We start from the raw sequence: 22,736 nt of genomic DNA, 5'->3' as shown, positions 1-22,736 counted from the left end.
GGAAATCATACCCACTTGTGGTTAAAAATCAGCAACTTGTACAACGGTTCACTTTTCCTAGTGCTTTGTTTGTTTAATAACCACCATCAATAGAAAAGAAAACAGACAACCTTCTGTACAAAAGACAATTTATTCCTCTCAGGAAACCACAGTGGATGCTGGGGCAGGAAAGTGAGCTGTGCTTCTGTATCACCTACCTCTGCAACCTTGATTTCCACTCCTTCTCTCCCTCTGCTGCTTAATGAACTCCACTGTTTCCACCCTGGTTGGCAGTTATTTAACAGTCCTGTGTTCTCCACATCCACCTTCCTATCCCCCACTCACACACTTGAGAGGATTGTCGAATGGGAACTTCCACAATGAGGATGTTGGGATTCTTTCCTGGGAAGGGAAAGCTCTTTGTAAAATGTGTTGTTTTAAAGTTAGCAAAACATGTCCTTTTGTTCCGTAAGCTCTTGGTTTGTTTTTCCTGAGACATGAGTATCTAGTGCAGCTGGGATGCTCAGTGTCTGTTAGGTTGGTATCACCCTGAGGTATGAAACAATGACACCTGGCTTCAGTTGCTATTGGTATACAAATGACTGAAATACAGAATAAAAAGAAAGATTTACTTCTAATTGAGTGATATGGGCAAAACTCCAGGAGGTGGCATTTTGCTAGGAGATTGAAGGATGGGTAATATTTGACAATAGGGGGATGACTAGTGGCTATTCCAGATGGAGAGGACACTGTGCACAGAGGAAGAGAAGAGCGTGCAGGACAAGTAGACAGCAGATGACTAATTCTGGCTGAAGCCTGGTGTGCCAAGAGGTACTGAGAAGGAAAGGAAGACGGGAAGGATTGTGCTAGGTATTGTCAAGGGCTTTTTTTCCTGTTTTATCTAAAGGTCATACATATAATCTTGATATGCTATAAGTGGTCTTATTTCAGATAATCTCTTCATAGTTGAAGAGTCTTATATTATTTTCTAAAATGAGATTGTCTGGGAAGTAGAACAGTGGTCATGGTTAACCCTTATATAATCTCTTTTGGTATATTTTACAAGGTCTCATAAAATAAGATACTTTTTTTCTATATTTTTCAGTACCATTGAACATGTAACAATAGGGAAAAAAGCTCTCTTTTCTCTAATGCTGGCTCCTTAGACTTAGTTAGTAACTGATTTAAGTCAATTTCCTCGTGTCAAATGGAAATTTAGCTTTGTCCTTGGGGTACTATGAAGATTGAATAATGCACGTAAACACCTGGCCTAGTGTTAGTGCCATAATAATCTCAGAGATAATAAACAAGTACTTTAGCTGCAATACCATTTTTTTTCAATACCATTTTTAAGTTGCTGGTAATAGTTTAAGAGGAAAACAAAAACTCATGGCAGGAAAAATGTAATCTACTTTAGAGAGAGAGAGAGAGAGAGAGAGAACGCACTCAGAAGATAACTCTGAAATACAAATAATTAAGCGGCTTGGCATATACTTACATGTTTAAGCTAGATGACAGCAATAGAAGGATGATCATTGGGCCTGTATTTATTTGTTATACAATTGAGAAGAAAATAGTTATTAGGAGAGAATATTTATTTCATGATAATTTAGGTTACAGAGACTATATTCATAAGGGAAGAGAATGACTTAATATTAAATTACATTTCTTGTTAACTCTTGCTGGCTGTGGTCATTGAACCTAATGATGATTGCTGCTGACACTAATACATCAGTAATTCCTGCATTCCTATGTCAGCAATAGTATTTTAAATTCACATAGCATGTAGCCTGTGGGACTCTGTAGGGCAGTCTGACCTGGAAACCACATTTTCTGCCATAGGAAATTGAACAATTGTTTTTACCATCTGCTTTTGTGTATGTAGTATAAAAACTTAAAAAAAAAATCCTCTCCTTGCTAGGGTTAGGTAAGTGCTCTGCCTTTGAGATCAACCCCCAGCCCCACCCATGGTACTCTGAATGAGGAAGTGTAGTGTTTAAGGAAGGCAGCTCTGGTTCCTTTAGAAAATAGAATTCAGATTTTGTTGTAAAATTTTATATTTGAATTGACCATTAGATGTAAGTTCTGTAAACACATGGAACATTATAATGCTAGGACAGCTAGGCATGTAGAGTAAGACACGATTCCCCCATCATGCTACAATTCTTCCCCACTTCAGTTTCATACTGGTTACAGGAAGGCCCACACTTAATAATGAGCATATTAGAGAATGTGATGTTGTTAATTGAGTCATTTAGCCTTCGTGCTGCCAGGTAGCTGAGCACAAGTCACCGGCTGGCCAGAGTGAGATTACAGGAAAGAAGTTTGAGTAGATAGCATGGTGAGAGGCAGATAGGGAAGTGAACTACTTTGTGGAACTTTGGGGAAGAGCTTTAAAATAAGAGTCTGGAATGCAAGGAATTGGCAAGGAATCTTGGGTAAGATGTAGGTTGAGAAGAGCCTGTGTCAGCAGAGAAGATAGACAGGAAATGAGAGGTCAGAGCAATCTGCTTACTTGCTTTCCTAGAGCAGCATACAGGAGCTCTGCCAAGGGTTCTGTGTTTGTGGTGTGGACAGAGGAGAGGGAAGAGGCTAAGTGTGATGAGGACAGGGAAACACATGACCTACCAGTCTACCTACTGTGAGCCAAGGACAGGAAACAAGGGCAGTGGGTTAAGTTTGAATTTCACACTTCAGAATGTGTTATTTGAAATTCTTTGGAATACTAGACGTGCTTTATTTTTCTTTGATTCTTTGTTATATCTTAAATGTGTATCTACTAAGTGCTAGGAAGGTTTTTCCTTTAAACCTCCAGGATATTTTTGTTGTCTTTTATTTCACCAGTAGACTAACCATAGTAGCCTGCTCTAGGGAAATCATTGTCTGACTTGAGTTCATTAGCAAGTTTGCCTCAGCTTAGAGCAAAGGAAGTGAGAGAAAGTCAGAAAACACTGCCCCACCACCATGCTAAACTTTGTGGTGAAGCAGTGACTTACAGCATTTACCCGTTTAGTCAGCTTCTGTGTTCAGGCACTATTCTAAATGTCAAGGATAAAAGGTGAGTAAAGCAGGCTATCAACAAGAAGACAGACTCATTAGATGGTTGGAATTATGTAACTCCAGTAAGAAAGTTCTTCTACTAGGTGAACAAAATACCTAATGTAATACACTAGTGTTAGGAGAGAACACCTCTATCAAACATGGAGATACTGAATGGTGCCCCAGAGAGCCTTCATCCCTATGTTACAGCATCCTTGATACAGAAAGGCATTCTGCACATTATCAAGAGTGATGTAAACACAAAGCCAGCCACAAAACCTTTGTCCACAGTGGTGTCCAGCCTGTAAGATATGCTAGGGTAATGGTGGCACAAAGCTTGCAGGAGTAACCCACAAACGACTGATTTGACTCGAGGCTCACTTCACGAGGTGAGCCCAGACCTGACACAGCTTGAGTGGTCAAGAACCAAAGACTAGATAGCCCAGGGACATAGGGAAAAAAACAAGTATTGCTGGTCTAAAAACAGAGAGAGAGAGAAGAGAAAATAGATAGATAGATAGATAGATAGATAGATAGATAGATAGATAGATGATAGATTGATAGATAGATAGATAGATAGATAGATAGATAGATAGATAGATGGGGGAAAGTATCACATTTTGAAATTTTGTCTCAAATCTGGCTTTATAACTAAATAGATTCTAATGTTTTCAATTATTATTTTTAACAGCATCTGCAGAAAAGGAGGCTATTAAAGGCACATATGCCAAAGTACTGGATGCATATGGACTTTTGGGAGTTTTACGATTAAATCTTGGTAAGTCTTTTAATCAGTGTGGTTCATCTACTTTTTCTTTTTTTATAGTTCTGAAGATGAGAAAGGCTACCTTTTAAACATTCATTAAGATAATCTTTTTAAATATTTTTATTAACTAAGAATTTCAGGGAGTGTATTTTGATCATATTCAACCCACCAACTCCTTCCAGATCTATCCCTCCATTCTTATCCAACAAACTAACTAACTAACTCTCTATCTATCTATCTATCTATCTATCTATCTATCTCTATCTCTCTCTCTCTGTCCCTCCCTCCCCCATTCCTCTCTCAAGCCTATTCATTGGTCAACCACTCTTGGCTGTGGGGTCTATTCCTGGTGTGTGATCAGTACATCAGAGATCACACCATTAAAGAAAACAGACTGCCTTTCCTGGCAGCTCTCTGACTAAGTGGTTAAGAGCACTTGGTCCACTTGCAAAGGACCCAGGTTTGCTTCCCAGAACCCATATAGTAGCTCACAACCATATATAACTTCAGGGTTACATGTGGTGCACATAGATACAACCAGAGAAAATGCTCCTACACAGACAATAAAAATAATTAGGCTAATCTTATATGTTTCTTTTCTATATAGATTTGCAACAGTTTTAGGATCCCAAGACAGTGTTCAGCTGAAATACATCAGCAGAAAATGAAAGCATTATCTTTCTTCTTTTCAATATAGTAAGGAATATGTGTCTGTGTGGAAACACACTGGAGTCCCCTAGTATATTGTGGGGAAGACATCTATTTTAGATTCAGAAATGTCTGCTATTTAATGTTCTTTTTAAACTTAAAATCATTTATTTTTATATGTATGAGTGTTTGATGCACAGCATCCATGTCTGTAAAAGATGCACAGATAGCCTACTGAACTAAGAACAGAGTGTCAGATCCCCCAGGACTAGAGTTCAGACAGTTAGTTGAAAGCCACCATGTGGGTGATGGGAATTGAACTTGGGTCCTCTGGAAGAGCAGGACTCTTAACCACTGAGCAATCTCTTCAGCCCTGACTTAATGTTGCCATTAAGATTTAATGGTCTTCAGGGTAACTTTCATGATTAGCAGTTTGTATGACTTGAAGTGTAGTTTGGAGACTGGCCCTCGTCCATGGTTTTAATGGCCTGTGTGGGACAATAAGCTTGCGTTATCATGCATTTGCAACATGTGGTTTTCTTCTTTGATGAAGTCTAACTATGAATACTTTTGTAAAGTAAATAAAGTGTGGATTTAGTTATACAGTAGGTTTTCATTATGACTCAGGTACTTATTGTGTGCTGCCAAGAGTTGATGGACTCTGCTTTGAGCAGCATTGGCCTATCGAGTGGAAATTTACCCTTGTTACTAATCTGTCATATGCAAAAGACTGTGCTGGATTGTGTACTGTTCTCAAGTAATCATGAAATAAATGTTTTAGTCCTATTTCATAGGGGATTATATTACAGGTTGGTCGTGCTAGCACACTCAATTTAGTCTGGATGGTAAGTAAAGAGCCATGATTTAGAGCTATTTCTGCCTGTGCCAGTGCCTTTGTTGCTAACTCTTAATTTCATAAGACTTTTGTTGCCATTACATGAAAAATTTAAAAATTCTGGTATTCAGGAGTTAGGGCCACAGAATGAACCCCAGTATCATCCCTTTTGCACAAAAAACAGAAAGAAAACAAAACCACACAAAGTCTGAAAGTTTTTATGAACCATATTGCTTAATAAATTGTCACCAAGGCCTTGTTCCTATGTTCTGTTGTCTTCAGCTCACTGACTTACATGCCATTTTTAAACATAACCATTTACAAGCAACTTGAACATTCACTATCTTATCTGAACTTCCTGTCTATCAGTAAGGTAGTGAAAGCAACTTTTTTTTTTATAAATTTTATAGCCTTAGATTAAATATAGAAATGACTTTGTAAATGTGACACCATCTCATTAATGTTTTAGTGCTTCATATACTGAATGTATTTAAACAAGAATTTTTCCCCTTTAAAAAAAATTTAGACATATTGACGAATAATCAGAATGACCAGGCATGGTGGTACTCACCTCTCATCCCTGTGTGTGGTAGGCTGAAGCCAGAGGATTAGGAGTTCTAAGACAGTTTATGCAGTATAGAAAGACTGTCTCAAAAAAAGAAACAAAAAAATTACAATAAAAGATTTCAAAGATAGAAACACAAGAAGAAGTCAGAAGAAACTATGTAACTTGAAGCTATAAGCTTGAAAACATTGGTGTTTTATCCAGTAAAATCTTTGCTTTTTTCAGGTGATACCATGTTGCATTATCTGGTCCTAGTCACTGGATGCATGTCTGTTGGGAAAATTCAAGAATCTGAAGTTTTCCGAGTTACTTCCACTGAGTTTATATCACTTCGAGTTGATGTTTCAGATGAGGACCGCATTTCAGAAGTACGGAAAGTTTTGAACTCAGGAAACTTTTATTTTGCATGGTCTGCATCTGGAGTCAGCTTAGATCTGAGTCTGAATGCACATCGAAGCATGCAAGAGCACACAACTGACAATAGATTTTTCTGGTGAGTCTGTATTGTCTTTCTTCCTTTGTGATTATTTACTATGTGATAGCTCAGAGATTTGGGGCATGATGTGCTCCACAGTAGCTGTTTCTGGGGAGCACAAAGGTTGGAAGGGTTGATGAGTGTGTACTCTTTCCTGCCCTGCGCCTGCAGCAGAGCATGGTGGCACCTTGACGGAGCTGTCATGTGGGATGAAGCAATTAGTGGCTCTTGCTGATCTGTACTGAACCGTGCTTACATCTTAGAGCTACTCATCTGTGGCATTTGTAGTGTGGGTGTCAGTCAGTTCTGAGGTTTCATCTCTTACAAGATCGACATTCTAAGCAGCATTTCCTTATTTTCCATGTTAAGACTGTAAGTAGCTGATCCTCTTTCTTTTTTGGTGCTGGAAATTGAACATACTTTGTGCACAGTAGGCAGCTGAGCACATCTAGCCTGAGGAGATGATCTTGGTGTGAGAGCAGCAGGCTGAGGAAATACTGCATTGGGACACAGTCTAGCACAGCAGTAACTAACACTTGGGGATGCAGGGTATGTTACATGACATTACTAATGTGCCAGGCTATAGGCAAGCACAAATGGTGAGCAGAGCACATCAGACTGAAAGTTGTGTGGCTTTATTGTAGCAGACTGGATTTCAGTGCTTCTAGTTAGGGTGCTTCTCCTGTTGTCTGTGGCCAGCATCAGTGGTGACTTCTCTTTAATGCATATAGAAATTATATTACCACATTAACACACATTGTAAGGCTAAAACCCCCAGGACAGTGCTCTTAACCTGTCTTTGTCTTCAGATTTCAGGCATTTGCTTCTGAGGCTATCCTTCCTCTCACTCTCAGCATCATGTGTGGTTCTTGGGTTGTTTGTTCTGGTCTGACACATTTGCCCACTGTCAGAGGGCTCCAAGTTAAGGACAGCTTGAGGAGAAAAGACATACCTCATAGCTTACGTGGAAGAGTCTTGACTCAAAGGAGAGAGAGGGCAGAGCAGAGAGGGCAGAATAAACAAAGACTGTAGAGCACGCCTGTCAGGGACTCAGGCTTGGCAGAGGAGAGGAAGACCAGATGGAATATACTTTTGTCAAGCATGCACAAATAGGCTTTCCAGAGCGAAGCCTTTATCAATCCTATGGTTTTTTCTAGTGGGAAACCCTGAAGCCCTTGAAGTAAATAGTCGTAGGCCAGGTGGGGCAGCTGGCCATGCCTTTCTGTCCTCACTTACTCTTATCCCCATCTCCGATGGACAGAGAAAAACTTTCTCATCACGGTAGAAATCCAAGCAGGTGCAATTGCATTTGCAAAGTTTAATTAGTAGAAATAATTCTTTTTTTCTTTTCTTTTTGTTAATTAAAGGTTGGGATCAGAACATGTTTAGATCTTAGCCTGGGTGGCGGTCATCCAGTGGGTCAATAGATTGAACTTGTGTTTTGCTAAAGATTGAAATACTTGAGTTTAATTTTTGTCCAGAAAAAAATGGAAGTTTTAGAATTCACATCATTGTAGCTTTGTATTTTTTTCTTTTGAAAGATATATAGTAAGCTTTGCAGCTAGACTGCCAAACACCTCTTTCAAAAACTATAGTTATAGTTATATTTCATTAGAGAGTTTAAGCTGCTACTACTCAAGACTTGTCATAAATGTAAATAGAATAATACAGCAATGCATTGACAGTAAGGGAAAATGTAAATTGACAACAGAGTAAAGAAAAACTACCTGCTCTCAGTGCCTCAGATCCAAGCTCCATTTAAATGAGGACAACTACATCACTTGTCTGCACCATGACATAACCCTTGCTTGATCTTGGACATATTGGGTCATAATTGGTTGAGGTTTGCCTCAGATCAGTGTAACTAATACAATAAGAGCATAAGTCATGGTATTAGCTAAATAAGTAATGGCTGTCAGGCTTCACATGATCCTGGTAATGGTCATATCCCTCAGCTGCCTTCCAGCTTGCTTTGGAGCTAGCAGGAAGGTTTAGGATGGTAGCTGATCTATAAAAAGTGTGCATGGCCTCCACCTACTGTTAACTGAAAGGCAGCTTTGTTCCTTGTTATTGTGTTCAAGAAGGCACGGTTATATTTCTGTTCTCTTTTTGTAAGATACCAGGGCATTGTAAAACACTTAAAGTCCATTTAAAAAGGGTCAACATCTTAAAACTCTGAGCTTACAATAATATAGAAAAGTAACTTTTGAACTGATGGAGTTATTTGCTGAAAGGTGTCTTCTTTAGTGGGTTCCCTAGAATATTCCAGAGTCTTCCATATGTGTACTGTGGAAGACTAAAGTTCCAATAGAGGCAGACTTCTGAAGAGTACTGTGCAACAGGAAAAGACTAACTTGGTAGGGCTTACTCCTCCATTCATGATTTAGTCATTGCAACACTAAATATTTTTATCTTTTGTTTTTGACCACTGGGCTGTGTCTTTACTTGAATAAAACATTTTTCTCTTCAAACTTGTAAACTAGGCCTTATCTGATACCTGCAGTACTACAGTGTTTAGACGGGTCTGTGGGTGTACTCAGTAATAAAGCATTTACTATAGTGTGAGTGAGGTCCTGGATTCCATGACCAAAACTAAAACAAAAAAAATTTTTTGAGACATAGAAAACACTGTGCCTTACATTGTGTGATGAAAGCTACTAACTATGCTGGCTATTTAAAGTTAATTAAAAATAGCCTTATATATGTCTCTTTATATATAAGTCTTATATATACGTCTCTTTAAAGTAGGCTGTGTTTGCAAAACCCCTTTTGACAAGTTAAGTTCTGTGCATGCTGTAGTTTATCCACTAGAAATGTTTTACCAATACTAAAACCACAGGTTTTTAGTTCACTAGCTCACCTGATTAGGCATCTGCATTTCATTTTATAACCTTGCTTTTAGCATAGCAAATGTAAATATATTCTTTATTTGTAATAGTAATAATACACTAATGTTATAAAATTTATTCTGTGTTATTTTGTACTTTAGTAGCCTAATCCAGTTACTTCTTCCCTTAGGAATCAGTCTTTGCATTTGCATCTCAAGCATTATGGTGTAAACTGTGATGACTGGTTATTGCGGCTCATGTGTGGAGGAGTAGAGATTAGGACAATCTATGCTGCCCATAAACAGGCAAAAGCTTGCCTCATTTCAAGGCTAAGCTGTGAACGAGCTGGGACAAGGTTCAACGTCCGAGGAACAAATGATGATGGTCATGTTGCCAACTTTGTAGAAACAGAGCAGGTAACATAATGCTTTATATTTCTTACTATGTTGTAAAAGAGACTCAGGAAGTACTAGGGTAATGGACTTGTGAGGAACACAGGAAGTACTAGGTAATACATTCCAAATACATTTTGGCACGTATAGTGTTGATGTTCTTGATTATTTATTGGCCTTAAGAAAGGCTTTCCTAGAACAAACTTACACAGGTTTATAATACTAATTAAGTATTCTTACATAGTCAGTGCTCTACATTTGACAGTGAATCATAAAATCTTCAATTATAGAGCAAGATGGCTTAATAAAAATATTTTATGTGAAAATAAGTTCAATTCTTACAGATATGTACTACATAAAATTTTAAAATTATAACATTTGGCTGTGGAACTATGTAATTGTAAAGTTTCAAGCTATAACTCAGCCCAACTCAGATCTTTAAATTAGATTTTGGAAAATATAAAAAAGCTAAGGAACAAATTAAAAGAAATATAAGGATATGTGTGTGTATATATATATATATATATCAGTGAGATTAAAAAGACTTTCTTTTTAAAATGTGAATTTTATATTTTATTGTTTTCTTGTTCAATATTATTATTAACTGAAAATCTTAGTATCCTGTTTTTGGTTGCTTTGATGAGGACAGTTTACATATAAGCGGTCATCAAGTGCAGAGACTTTAGTAGCTGCTTTCCTAAAACAGAAACAACAGTTTTTTCTTTGGAATTTTTTTTGTAGGTTATATACTTAGATGACTGTGTTTCTTCCTTCATACAAATCCGAGGATCTGTTCCATTGTTCTGGGAGCAACCAGGCTTGCAAGTATGTGCCTGACAGCCAGGCGTTTGTTATTATTGTTGTTTTCTTTTGAAAATTTCCATATTGTCCATTTTCAACTTAGTTCTTCAGTTTTACTGATCATTCTGTGTGTGTAATACTCACAAGTGAGGCTCTGCAGAGCATCTTCTCTTAGACATTCTTCCTTTCAGTTCTGTATTAGCTGCTTTTATATTACTGCAGTGATTTATTGTAGATAGGCCAATTTTATAAAGAAAAAAGTCGCCAGGTGGTGGTGGTGCATGCCTGTAATCCCAGCACTTGGGAGGCAGAGACAGGGTATTTCTGAGTTCGAGGCCAGCCTGGTCTACAGAGTGAGTTCCAGGACAGCCAGAACTACACAGAGAAACTCTGTCTCGAAAAACAAAAACAAACAAAAAAAAAGTCTTATTTTTATTTTGGCTCATAATTTTAGAGATCAGAAGTCATGACCGGATAGGCCCATTGGTTTGGCAACTGGGAAATCGGTGTGACCCTTGACGGCATTACCACTGGGTATATATGGAAATGTCTTTAACAGGAAGCCAAAGAAAGAGTCGAATATTCAGTTCAGGCACCACAGGAAGCCAGCATTCCCTCCCAGGGCATCTCTCCCAGTAGTCTAAAGACTCCCACAAGGCCCTACTTTCTTTCTTTTTTATATATATATGTATATATAATTTATTTTTTTTCAAATTATAATTTATACTCATTCACACAGGGGTTATAAACACAAAAAGGCAGGATATGGGGAAGGGGATGACACTGGAGCGTGGGTGTTCAGGGGAATACAGATATCTTAAGAACATGGTATCAGCTAGGTGAGGGTTCAGGGGATATGTCACTATGACTCTGCCTATGATTCACTTATCCTTATCTAAGTTGGTAATATCTGCCAAGGCTACCTATTTACAAGGTCTATGACTACTCAGGCTGGTAAATTGTCACAAAAACTGCCTGTTTATAATAGCTTATAGCCATCTGTTTCAGTGTTTATCCACAGAGACCCAAAACTTGGTGTTAGTATACATGTATGACAGGCCTATTGCTGATTTTAGTCCTATGGATGATTTTAGGCCTTCAGTGTGTAAGCAGGGCTGCCCCTGACATCTCCTCCCTTCTCTAAGTAAAGACGGGCTGTGGTGAATCTAATCTTGCGAAGGCGGAGATAGAGGCCTGACCTCCAGTAATTGAAGGGGACCTTGTAATGGCTCCGGTCCCCCTGTTGTTGTCCAGTGAGGCATGAGGGCCATACCTATCCTGATGTCTTTTTCCTGGAGAGGGGATACTTTTGACATCAACCCCTATGCAGTCAGGCTTGTCCCTCAGGGAACCCAGAGAGATATTTTTAACTTTTATTGATATTCCCTTGCAGTGCTTAGCCTCGCAGCCTAAGCAAGAATTCAGGTCGCCTGTCAGAGGGGGTTCTGGGTGGCCTCTCTCTGCTTGGTCTAGGGGTGGAAGTCCCCTTTTTTAGGTTGGGTGGAGATGGGTTTTGAGAACACCCTGGGTAAAGTAACAACCTCATCTTGAGTCTCGTGGTCCTCCATAGCTAACTTATGATAATGTATCTGAATAGGTTTTGCTACAAAATTATTTATCTGTTGTTTCACAGAGTTAGTCAGCCTATTTGAGGCCCAGGGACCAGAAGAAATAAGCAAAAAGAACCCAAATAATGGTCCCAAGATGAGAGGAGGTAGGGTTGACAACCCTGGAAAGGTTGAAAACCAATTCTTGTACCAGCACTCATCTTTCTCTTTCTCTCTCTAACTTTTCTCAGGAAGGCCCTACTTTCAACAGTTCCACACCATCACCAACACTGCTGCCCTGGGTACCAAACCTCCCAAGCATGAAAGCCTTAAGGGACAGACCACTCTCAAACCACATGACATAACTGTAGCAACTCAGGAGCCTGTTCAATTTTTAAAATTTCATTATTTTCTCATTATTTTAGTATAGAATGAGTTACTCTTTTAAAGCAGGAGAATTTGGTAGCTGAAAAACTGGACTTATTTACACCCCTTTATCTACCATTGCTAGCTAGGTGATCTTGCACAAGTGATTGAATTCCTCTGTCTGTCTCAGTCTCCTCATCTGTAAATCTGGGGTTGCTATGTAGACTGAATTAAAACCACGTAAAGCCGTACCTGGCACACAGCAGCTCGTCAGGGTTAGGCATTGCTATTTAGTGACATGTGTGACCTGACCTTTGCTTTGTAACCTGTGATGTCTCATCATTTTCAGGATATTCCTGATGATCTTTAAGTTCATTTTTAAAAACATAATTACTTCATCTTTACAAAATGTTTTTAAAATATAAGATTATGGTATTAAATTATTTCCAAAAGTATATTCTTACATGAATTGTATTGAGAAGTGCTCAGTGCTTTAAAGAGCCGTGTTCAATGTAGGCCTCTGGTGTGTGTGATCTAGCAGACTGAGTCTTAGTTAGGACTGAGAATGATACTGAAAACAAAGCCTTGCTTCCCCTGTGGAAACTGGAGGCCTCTGAATTTTTCCAGTGTTAGTTTACTTACAGTATGCCTAGGACTACAACACAATGAATCCTTGTTCTGTTTTGCTAAAATTCTTAGTTATTGTCAAGACTAGTCTGACTGGTGTGAGGGTTTTTGGTGGTTTTGTTTTGTTTTATTTGGAAAGTGGTGGGTTTTTATTTTGTTTTGTTGTTTTCTTCATTTTGAGGCAGGGTCTCACTGTAGTTTGCTGGCCTGGAGCCTCTGTATGTAGACCAAGTTGGCCTTGAACACAAAGAGATCCACCTACCTCTGCCTCCTGAGTCCTGGTTTTAAAGATGTGTGTCACCGCATCCAGCCAGGTGTAGACTCTGTTTTAAACATAGAGCAGCTTCCTGACTCTCTCAGAAAAGGATGCCAGCCCAGCCTAACTTTTCTTATGCCTTTGAGATCTTTGGTGTTTTACTGAGCTGAGATAACTAGAGTCTTTACCATTATAGAGAAAAAGACACATGAACATTGTTAGTAATAGGCTCCTTAGGAAAATAGAAATTTTGGTTATGAATGTAAATCTCTTATCTGAACCTTTTTTAAAAAATTAGTTACACAGAACTTAAACAGAATATATATTTAAGTTTGAAATAAGGTAAGTAGTATGTATGAAAGCACTCAAAAATCTCTTCCATCAAAAAGTCACTATTAATGAGTATTTCCTAGTGGGTGTAACTTGTTCTTTTTTCTTTTCTATTTCCTCTTGTCATTTACAGCATACATGACCACTATGAGGATCTAAGACATGTGTGTTGTTGATTTTGTTTTTTTAAACAGGGTCACACTGTGTAGCCCTGGCCTGGATCCATGTAGACCAGTTTAGTCTTGAATTTGAGGCATTCTTCCTAGCTGTGAGTCCCAAGTGCTGGAATTAAAAGTGTACCACCATGCCCAGCTTCCTAGTCTTTCTATGTTATGGATGGGGCTGAAGACTTGGCTCAGTGGATGAGAGCACTGGCTGCTCTTCCAGAGATCCTGAGTTCAATTCCCAGCAACCACATGGTGGCTCACAACCATCTGTAATGGGATCTAATGCCCTCTATTGGTGTGTCTGAAGTCAGAGGACTCAGTCATATATATATACATATACATATATACATACATACATACATACATACATACATACATACATATATATATATATTCATACATGTATGTATATAAATTTTTTTTTCAAAAAAGGGAATTTTGCATGTTGGCTGTTCCACTTTATATATTTTTCTTTCTATCTTTGTTAGGCCTTATAAGATATAAAACATAGAAACCCTTCTCTGTTATGTACTAAGTTTAGATGGTTCACACAACAAATAATACTAAGCCAAGCTCTGATGTTACTTTTTAAATCTAAGTTTGTACAAATTGGGCTGTTTGTTGTTGTTTCAGTCAGTGTAAAAATGAGTGCTGGCATTAGAGCTGTGTGCCAGCATACCTGGCCATCATTCTTTTTATATGAGACTGCTTCTTGCGACTAGGATTAGGGGATCCCTTGAACTCTAAACAAATTACCACGTGTGAGGATCAGGCTTTTCATTTACTGTGTTCACTAAATGAATTAGTTGGATTGCAAGTGGTGATGTTTCTTTTGTCCTGATTGTGCTTTGGGTAATGATTAAGTCATTTTTCTTTCCTAAGGTGGGATCCCATCGTGTTCGTATGTCAAGGGGTTTTGAAGCCAATGCGCCTGCCTTTGACAGGTAGAACTGGTTATTTTTGTGTAACACTATAGATGAGGTTCATGTTGTATTTGCTTTGTGTGGCATTGCTATATATAGCAGAAACTATTATTACCTTTTCTTTGCTTTATAATTGCTTTTTTTTTCCAGTGGTACCTCATGAATACCGGTGTACATTAATCACACCACTTTGCACTGAAGTTTCTCTTGAGCATATATAAATATATTAAAGTTTCATTTATAGACACAGTGAGAGATTAACTCTTATTAATAACTAATTGTATTATATGCATGTATGAAATTCTCAATAAAAAATTAAAAATGGGAGAACTATAATAATACTGAACTAAAATGAATATACAATGTAACATCTCTCTGGAAAGAGTCAGAACAGGTGTTAGCATTTTTAGACCCTGTTTGACCTCAGGTAACAGAAACTATGGGAAGAAAAGCCACAGCTAAGGGAGCCTTCAAGGGCTAGAGCCAGTCAGGAGACCCTTGTGACTATTCCTGAAGCATGTGGTCATCAGAAGGGCCGGATGTGCTATGACCTGCCTTGTCTGTTGTTAGCTTCACAATGGAAAGTAAGCTAGAGGCTGGACGATTCCAGAGCTCCGGGCCGTGAGAGTAAGGCATCCATAAGTCAGAAAGAAAATTGAACTTACTGAACTTTATAAATGCAAGTGTTTGAGAACATGTAGGATAGATTTGTAGCCAAGTTAGCAAATTTTCTAAGTTTCTCGTTTACTGGGGAAGGCTTTATGCTGTTTCCTGTCTTTTGTCAATAGGCATTTCCGAACACTTAAGGACTTATATGGTAAACAAATAGTAGTAAATCTGCTTGGATCTAAGGAAGGTGAGCATATGCTGAGCAAGGCTTTCCAGGTGAGTATGACCACCTTATCTTCTCTTCTGCCCACCTAGAATGGGAACAAAAAACAAAGTAAAGTGCAAGAAGAGTACCTCCTAGGCAAAAGTTAGGTCCTGGTGATGATGCTTTAACTCTCAGAGGCTGTTAGAAATCAGTATAGACAAAATAATCAGTTTTGGATCGATGTCAATTATGTTATATAAGGTGCATAGAATAGCCAGAAGACATTTTCTAAGGTTAAGTGGAAAAGTAACCGAATTAGCTATTTTTTAAGATTATGAGGAAAATATTATTAATTAAACATTGTGCTTTTGAGAGTCATACTTTAAAGGTAAACTTAAACAGTATAGATAGTATTGAATGAGGGCATAAAAGATGAATCTGTTAATCTCTGTTAGAGTTGGTGTTAAAAACTAAGGTACTTAGTTTAGATTCTTAGAAGGTAAAAGTACTTACTAAATTTGTTCATAACAATAAAAAACTAGGGCTGGAGAGATGGGTCAGTGGTTAAGAGCACCAACTGCTCTTCCAGAGATCCTGAGTTCAATTCCCAGCAACCACATGGTGGCTCACAACCATATGTAATGAGGTCTGATGCCCTGGTGTGTCTGAAGAGAGCAATGGTGTATTCATATACATAAAAATAAATACAATAAATCTTTATAAAAAACAAACAATGAAATACTGGTTATTAGAAACTATTTCATTTTCTAAACCAACCAAAAGTATTAATTAGGTCACACGAATTAATTTTGCCACTCAGTCTTTCTGGGATAGTGTATGGGTTTTAGACAATAAATGCCATTAGGCATCAAAAAGTGTTCCTTTTGCTGCCAGTGTCAGTGAAAGTTTTGGGGGAGGGGTTAGCAAATTTTCAGAGAACTATCTGTGCCACAGCTTGGAACGTTGTGTGTGGTGGCTGCAGCAATAGACCACACTGACATTTATGTGACCATTTGCTGTTTTACTTTCAGAGTCATTTGAAAGCCTCTGAACACGCTTCTGATATCCACATGGTGTCCTTTGACTATCATCAAATGGTTAAAGGAGGAAAGGCAGAAAAATTACACAGTGTTCTCAAACCACAAGTCCAGAAGTTTCTAGATTATGGATTTTTTTATTTCGATGGCAGTGAAGTTCAAAGGTTTGATGGTTCTATTCTTCTCTTTAAATTGGAACTTTGCTATAAATTATTCTTAACATTGAACTTTTAATTTTTCTTCTTTATGTTGCAGTTTATAATTTTAATATTTTTAATACTTTATGTTAAGTTTAGGTTTTTTTCCATATTTCAATAAATAATACTAATAAGTTTCATCATCTAGAGTATAATGTGGGTCAGCAGTGTGTGTGTCTTCATTGTAACAAACAGTATCTATGGTCGTGCCTTCTGCATCTGAGGAAACGGAGGCATGGGCTTGAGCTGCTCCAGGTCACATGACTGGGAAGCAGTAGAGCAGAGTTCCCCTGGCTTCCGACTTCATGCTATTAGAGAAGCTTAAGTTCCAATAATTCTTGATTCTAGTAACGACCACTACATGCAAATAAAGGGAAACTGTTACTTTTGGTCTACATTGTTTGCACATGAAATAAGAAAAAGGTTGAAAGGTTTTGAAGATCAGATTTTACACTGAAGTAAACTTACAAAGATCAAAGTTATTGGCTTTTTTCAATTTGTGTTTTTATGTTATAGCAGCTTTATAGAGAAGTTAGTAGAAGAGTTCTTGTTTGTTTGTTTAAAAAATTCCCAAAATATTTGTTATTTTTTTTTTTTGGGAAAGAGCAGTAGGATTATAAACCTGAATGTATATTTATCTCCTGTATACAGGCTTAGTTAAAATAAATGTGTGGTAGATATGTAATGAAAACCATGTGATAAAACATTGACGTGTAGATGCTAGGTATGTGTAGATGCTAACTGTGCCTGAAAATGGTGATGGTATAAAACGGGAGGTAGAAGGGCATCCAATTTTAGCCCTTTCTGTGGCTGCCAGTTCCTTTATGTTTATTCATTGTTGTAAACCAGCCATGTAACTGTATCGAAATTGTTACAGGTGCCAGAGTGGTACAGTTCGAACAAACTGCTTGGACTGTCTGGATAGAACAAATAGTGTGCAGGCATTCCTTGGCTTAGAGGTAAAGATCACTACCTGTGCCATGTGCATCCCGAGTGCTCTTGCAAAGCCCGTGTTTCTCAGTCGTATAAAGTAATGAAACAGAGCCTTGTTACAGACCTTTGTTTTTATTTCTTGCCTTTCTCCCCACCCCACCTCTGGTCTCAAACCCCGTGTGATTTAAGTGTTCCCTTCATCTGCTCAGAGAGCTGTCAACTATTTCCTTCTGCTGTTCCTTAACATGCTTTTTAGACAGATGCCTGCGTGGAGACTGAGGTGCTCATCATCATCATCATCATCATCATCATCATCATCATTTTGCCTGTTTCTTGAAACAGTGTGCATGGATTTTAACTTAATGCTGAAGATTTTGAGATTTTAATTTTAAAATCTATCTTTACCTGTATATTTCTATAAAGTTATATTTTTGATAGTTTGAAACTCAATCCAAGTGGCATTATTTATGTTTATGTTAGTGTTGACTCACCATGCGTCTAGTGCAGGCAGAGTCTCAGACAGTCAGTAAACTGGAGCAGCACTGAGCTGGCCAGCTCTTCCCTGTCCAGTAAGTCAGGGCCATAACGTGGTGGTGCATTCTCTTTGTATTAGGAAGGACATAGTTTTCAAGAACTATAAAGGCCCAAATAGAAAGTAACTGATTTCTTTTTCTCTAGTTAATGATCTTAAATATGGCCAGTGAATTAGTTAATTAATTACAGAAGCTGTGCTTCTGTCTCAAAAATGAAAATCCAGTTGTATAAAGTTCTCAATGGCAGACATATATTTTTATGTAAGTAAATAACTTTTACTGTTTTGATTTTTTTGAAACCTATCATTGACATTTTTTTTATGACATATGAGATGTGAAAGAAGTCAAGTGGTAATTAGATAAATTCACATGGCTCAGATTTGATTGAGGCCCTGGCTTTTGGTGGCTGGCTATGTTTACAAGATCTGCCCACACTTATTGGAGTTCTTATACTTAACTTACCAAGTGTTCATTGCCAGTCTGTCTCAGTTGACCTTTGCTATTAAAAGTGTGATGTGAGAATGTGCCCCTCTGTCAGTCACATTTGGTTAGGCAGTTACAAAACTTATTGCCAAATTAGAGTTATACCAACAAACACTAAAGTGAAGTTTGCTTTTCCCACTTCTTAAAGATTGAAAGATTTAACCAATAAAGGAGACCCTTAGGCTATTTTATGTCCCATGTAAACACAGAATAACTCTAACATAAGCCTCAGTAATAAAATGAGCCCATTGAGGGGCCTTAATATATTTTTTAACCTTTTGTAATTATAGATAGTTACCACACCTAACAGAAAAGAAAATGTAAGGAGCTTAGCAAAACAGCAGGGAGAGCTAACTGATGAAGTTAGTAAAAGGAACAGACATTGCGTCTGGACTGCTGGAGTCCAAGATCAGTAGCTGTACAATGCTTATATTGCCATCCACTATGGAGGGTCTGTCGCCCAAAGGCCCTTGAAATGTTCACTTGGTACCCATAGTTCTTTTAAACATGCCATCAGTCTATAGACTGCATATATAAAAGGCTGCCGTGATGTTTTCAGGACCTCCTTATGACACTTAGGAGCAGCTTGCCACTTCTCTTGTTCATGTGACCTTAATTACCCAAGCTTCAAGAAGAAAGTCCAAAATGAAAATGTATTTATATTTAGGTAAACTTGGTACATATTTTTGCTCTCCTTTATAGATTAGTTGTGGCTTAGCTAGTTTCTTTAGTGAGCAAGGTAAACTGGGATAGATGGCTATAAGATTAATTGAAGGGAAAATTACATCTTTTATTTCCAAATTCATGTTCTCTTTTGAATCTCCTGAAATACCATTTTACCTTAAAAAAAAAAAACTACAAGTTTTACCTTAAAAAATTGAGATGGTAGCAAACATAGCCCAATAAAGTGTTAATACTTTCAGAGTTGTATATTTATAAATTTTAACTTTAATTCTAATAGTCGTAAAAAGTCACATTGCAATGAATATATTGCTATATTTACCTTAAAAATCCTTGTTTGCTCTTTCAGATGCTAGCTAAACAGCTGGAAGCTCTGGGCTTGGCTGAAAAGCCTCAGTTGGTGACTCGCTTTCAAGAAGTTTTCCGGTCCATGTGGTCTGTGAATGGCGATTCCATCAGTAAAATCTATGCAGGCACTGGAGCCCTTGAAGGGAAGGCCAAGGTAGAGCCAGATCTGTCACTGATTTTCATCTTTCTCCTCTCTGTAGAAAGTTCTGAAATGACTTTGTAACTAATAGTTTTTTATGTTAACAGGTATCTTTTAGGGTTGTTTCCCTATACTTTCATATCCTGTCTGATACATGTCATAGATTGTGATCATTAGTGAAACAGAAAATTCTTTAGGCTTAAGGGGTCAATATACTTTTAAAGATATTCCACTATGTATGAACTTATATTATTTTATATGGTTTAAAATAGTCTACCTCTCTTACTTTTTGAATTGTTTATATTGTTTTTAAATAAGATTTAAAGACAACAACAACAACATGGTCCTAATAGAGTACCCTGTCTTATTTGTCTTTGTGTGTGTCACTTGACCCAGGTCCTCTATTTAGGAAGCATGCATGTCACAAACAGTGGGTGGACATACTATCTGTCACCAATTTATACAAGCAGTGCAAAGAACCCAGGATTAGTTGGGCTCAATCAGTAACTTTTTACTTTCTGCTTCTTCTGCTTCTAAAAGGAAGCTCTCTCTATGTAGTAAGGGTGCTGTGTGGATGTAGTTACGATTCTGAATCTCGTCAGGACTTGTAGCTACTTGTATTACTTTCAGGTTACTTTTCTCTCTCTTTTTTTTTTTTTTTTTTTTTTTTTTTTTTTTTTTTTTTCGAGACAGGGTTTCTCTATGTAGCCCTGGCTGTCCTGGAACTCACTCTGTAGACCAGGCTAGCCTCGAACTCTCGAACTCAGAAATCCGCCTGCCTCTGCCTCCCAAGTGCTAGGACTTAAAGGCGCCACCACTGCCCGGCTTACTTTTCTCTTTTGTACTTGGTCTTTGTTGTGGGATTTGGGGCTGTATTTGGAATATGTTTTATGATTCTATGTACTTAAATCTTGTTTAACTATTTAGTTTAAGGAATTAAATTAAAATTACTTTAATTTTTCCTAAATCTCTTAATTCCTCAAATTATTTCTGGATAAAAGTGAGAACATCTAGCTAGGTATGGAGGTTCATACCTATAATCTCAGCATTGGAGAAGTTGAGACAGGAGGATTGTGACAGGTTCGAGACCAATGTAGGGTATATGGAGAGTACTGAGTCTGAAAAGTCCCAGTTTAAAAAACAAAACAAAAACATCAGTCAACAAAAGGAGAAAGTGTTACTATCTTAATGGTCTCAGGAGCTGCAACCGAGCAGCCAGGGTTCCTTCCCTTGAGGATTACTGGGCATCTGGAGTCTGAGTCTTTGTGTTCAGTCTGCCTCTTCTGCTGCAGACTGGCCTCACAGCAGGGTGCCTCTTGTCCCTCAGGAGTGCTCTGTAGAAGTCGCAGTCCCTAAGCACTGCTCTCTGTAGAAAACATGAAATTGCTTGACTTTCCTTTACTCCTTTTAAAATAGCATAATTCTTGTTATTAAACTCCAACTGTCCAACTTTTGCTTTAAAATATTCTTTTATATTCTTCTGCCTTTGGTTTCTGCTGTGACTAAGACAATATATGTACATAAGTTACATATATGTTCAGTATGCTTATCTTTAACATAATATATAGATATGAAATCTTTATATATTAATATTAAATATACTAGTCTGAATTGAGCTAAAATCTAACATCCGAACTGCTTTCTTTTCCTTTCTCTCGGCTCCTTTTGATTAATTGCCTGATAATGTGAATGGTGAGTGTCCTTTTTTCAATAACATCATTTTATTTATTTTATGACAAAAAATAATGATTACATTATTGCTTTATTACATTTAGTGGCATATAAAAATGGCTCTTTATTTTAAAAAGAAGCCTATAGCTACTGTTATTTTTCAAAGGGATGAAAATTACACATTCCAAACAAAAGTTATTTTTGACAGTCAAAACTCTATAGGATCAAAATAAATATTATCTTATAATATGGATAAGTGACATATCTGTTCATTATAGTTGTAATCAACTCTCTCACTATTGGAATAGGTATTTATTTTTGTGAATTATGTTTGTATAGGCAACAAAATATCTCTAATAGGCAAACTAAAATTTATGTATCATATTTGAGATGTAATTACAAATTTGTTTTTTTAACAAGACCTTTAGCTTTAGATTCAGTTCTGTCATTAACTACCATTAAATTACTGGGGTACAACCTCACTTTTGTACCATCAGAGCACTTAGAAGCATTTCTAGGAGCTGCAAGTCCAATGTGTCATCCTTTGTCCTCGCTACCTTTTCCTACCTAGCCATCCTTACATTTAAAAGTTATGATGTAGAAAGGCATTTTCTTAATTCAAAAAAACACAATGTGAATTATTGACTGTTCAGTATATTACTAGATGAAGTTGTGGCATTTGGTTTGTCATTTTCTTTGTACAGACGGGAAGGGAACAGTTACATTTTAAAGCCTTTCAATGTTTTTATACATTTAAAGGGTAATTATTAGAACCCTTTTAATACTAGAACTTTTTAAAAAATAATTTAAAATTGCAAAATACCCATTGAGCAAAATCAACAGTATTTCAAACCAGAGCCCATGCTCCTTTCTCCCACAACAGGCTGGAAAGTTAAAAGATGGTGCACGATCTGTCACCAGAACCATCCAGAATAACTTCTTCGACAGCTCCAAGCAAGAGGCCATTGACATTTTACTTCTGGGAAATACTCTAAACAGCGATTTGGCTGACAAAGCCCGAGCACTTCTAACTACTGGGAGTTTGCGTGGTATGCATAGTTTATATTTTATTTACTTCACTTATTTATATTGTTTAAAAGTCTCCCCAAAAAGTATATTTAAACTTATTTACGTGAATAGTTCCTAGGCTATAGTTGATTTAAGTAATTTTGGAAGGAATTTTTATACAAGTAGTTTTTATGAAATAGGATTCTCCAATGAAGTTTCTCACTTGTCAAATGTTAATACTGTGATCCTTAAAACAGCCACAAACTGGCTGTTTTATTCTGAACACTCTGTGTACTTTCTTCTATAGATTATGCCTTGGGGACTATGTAGTCTAAGTGCTGCTAACCT

At 37.5% G+C, this 22,736-nt stretch overlaps 1 protein-coding gene across 2 annotated transcripts in view; it reads left to right on the top strand.

Annotated features, from left to right (window-relative positions):
- Synj1 (synaptojanin 1) overlaps positions 1-22,736 on the top strand; it is a 71,903-nt gene that overhangs the window by 13,032 nt on the left and 36,135 nt on the right. The window contains exons 3-12 of one of the 2 annotated variants that reach the window (XM_028756323.1): positions 3,710-3,796; positions 6,058-6,325; positions 9,326-9,551; positions 10,269-10,352; positions 14,504-14,565; positions 15,333-15,429; positions 16,390-16,559; positions 17,470-17,551; positions 19,572-19,724; positions 22,273-22,429. In XM_028756323.1, coding sequence (XP_028612156.1) covers positions 3,710-3,796; positions 6,058-6,325; positions 9,326-9,551; positions 10,269-10,352; positions 14,504-14,565; positions 15,333-15,429; positions 16,390-16,559; positions 17,470-17,551; positions 19,572-19,724; positions 22,273-22,429 — 1,386 coding nt within the window. Of the gene's footprint in view, positions 1-3,709; positions 3,797-6,057; positions 6,326-9,325; positions 9,552-10,268; positions 10,353-14,503; positions 14,566-15,332; positions 15,430-16,389; positions 16,560-17,469; positions 17,552-19,571; positions 19,725-22,263; positions 22,430-22,736 lie in introns of both variants that reach the window. The other variant, XM_028756325.1, reaches the window with a different exon arrangement.

Source organism: Grammomys surdaster, unplaced genomic scaffold (assembly GCF_004785775.1).
Source record: "Grammomys surdaster isolate TR1022 unplaced genomic scaffold, NIH_TR_1.0 126118, whole genome shotgun sequence".
Classification (NCBI taxonomy): domain Eukaryota; kingdom Metazoa; phylum Chordata; class Mammalia; order Rodentia; family Muridae; genus Grammomys; species Grammomys surdaster.
The sequence above is the reverse complement of the archived record's forward strand: the minus strand, read 5'-3'. Positions and strand labels throughout refer to the sequence as shown.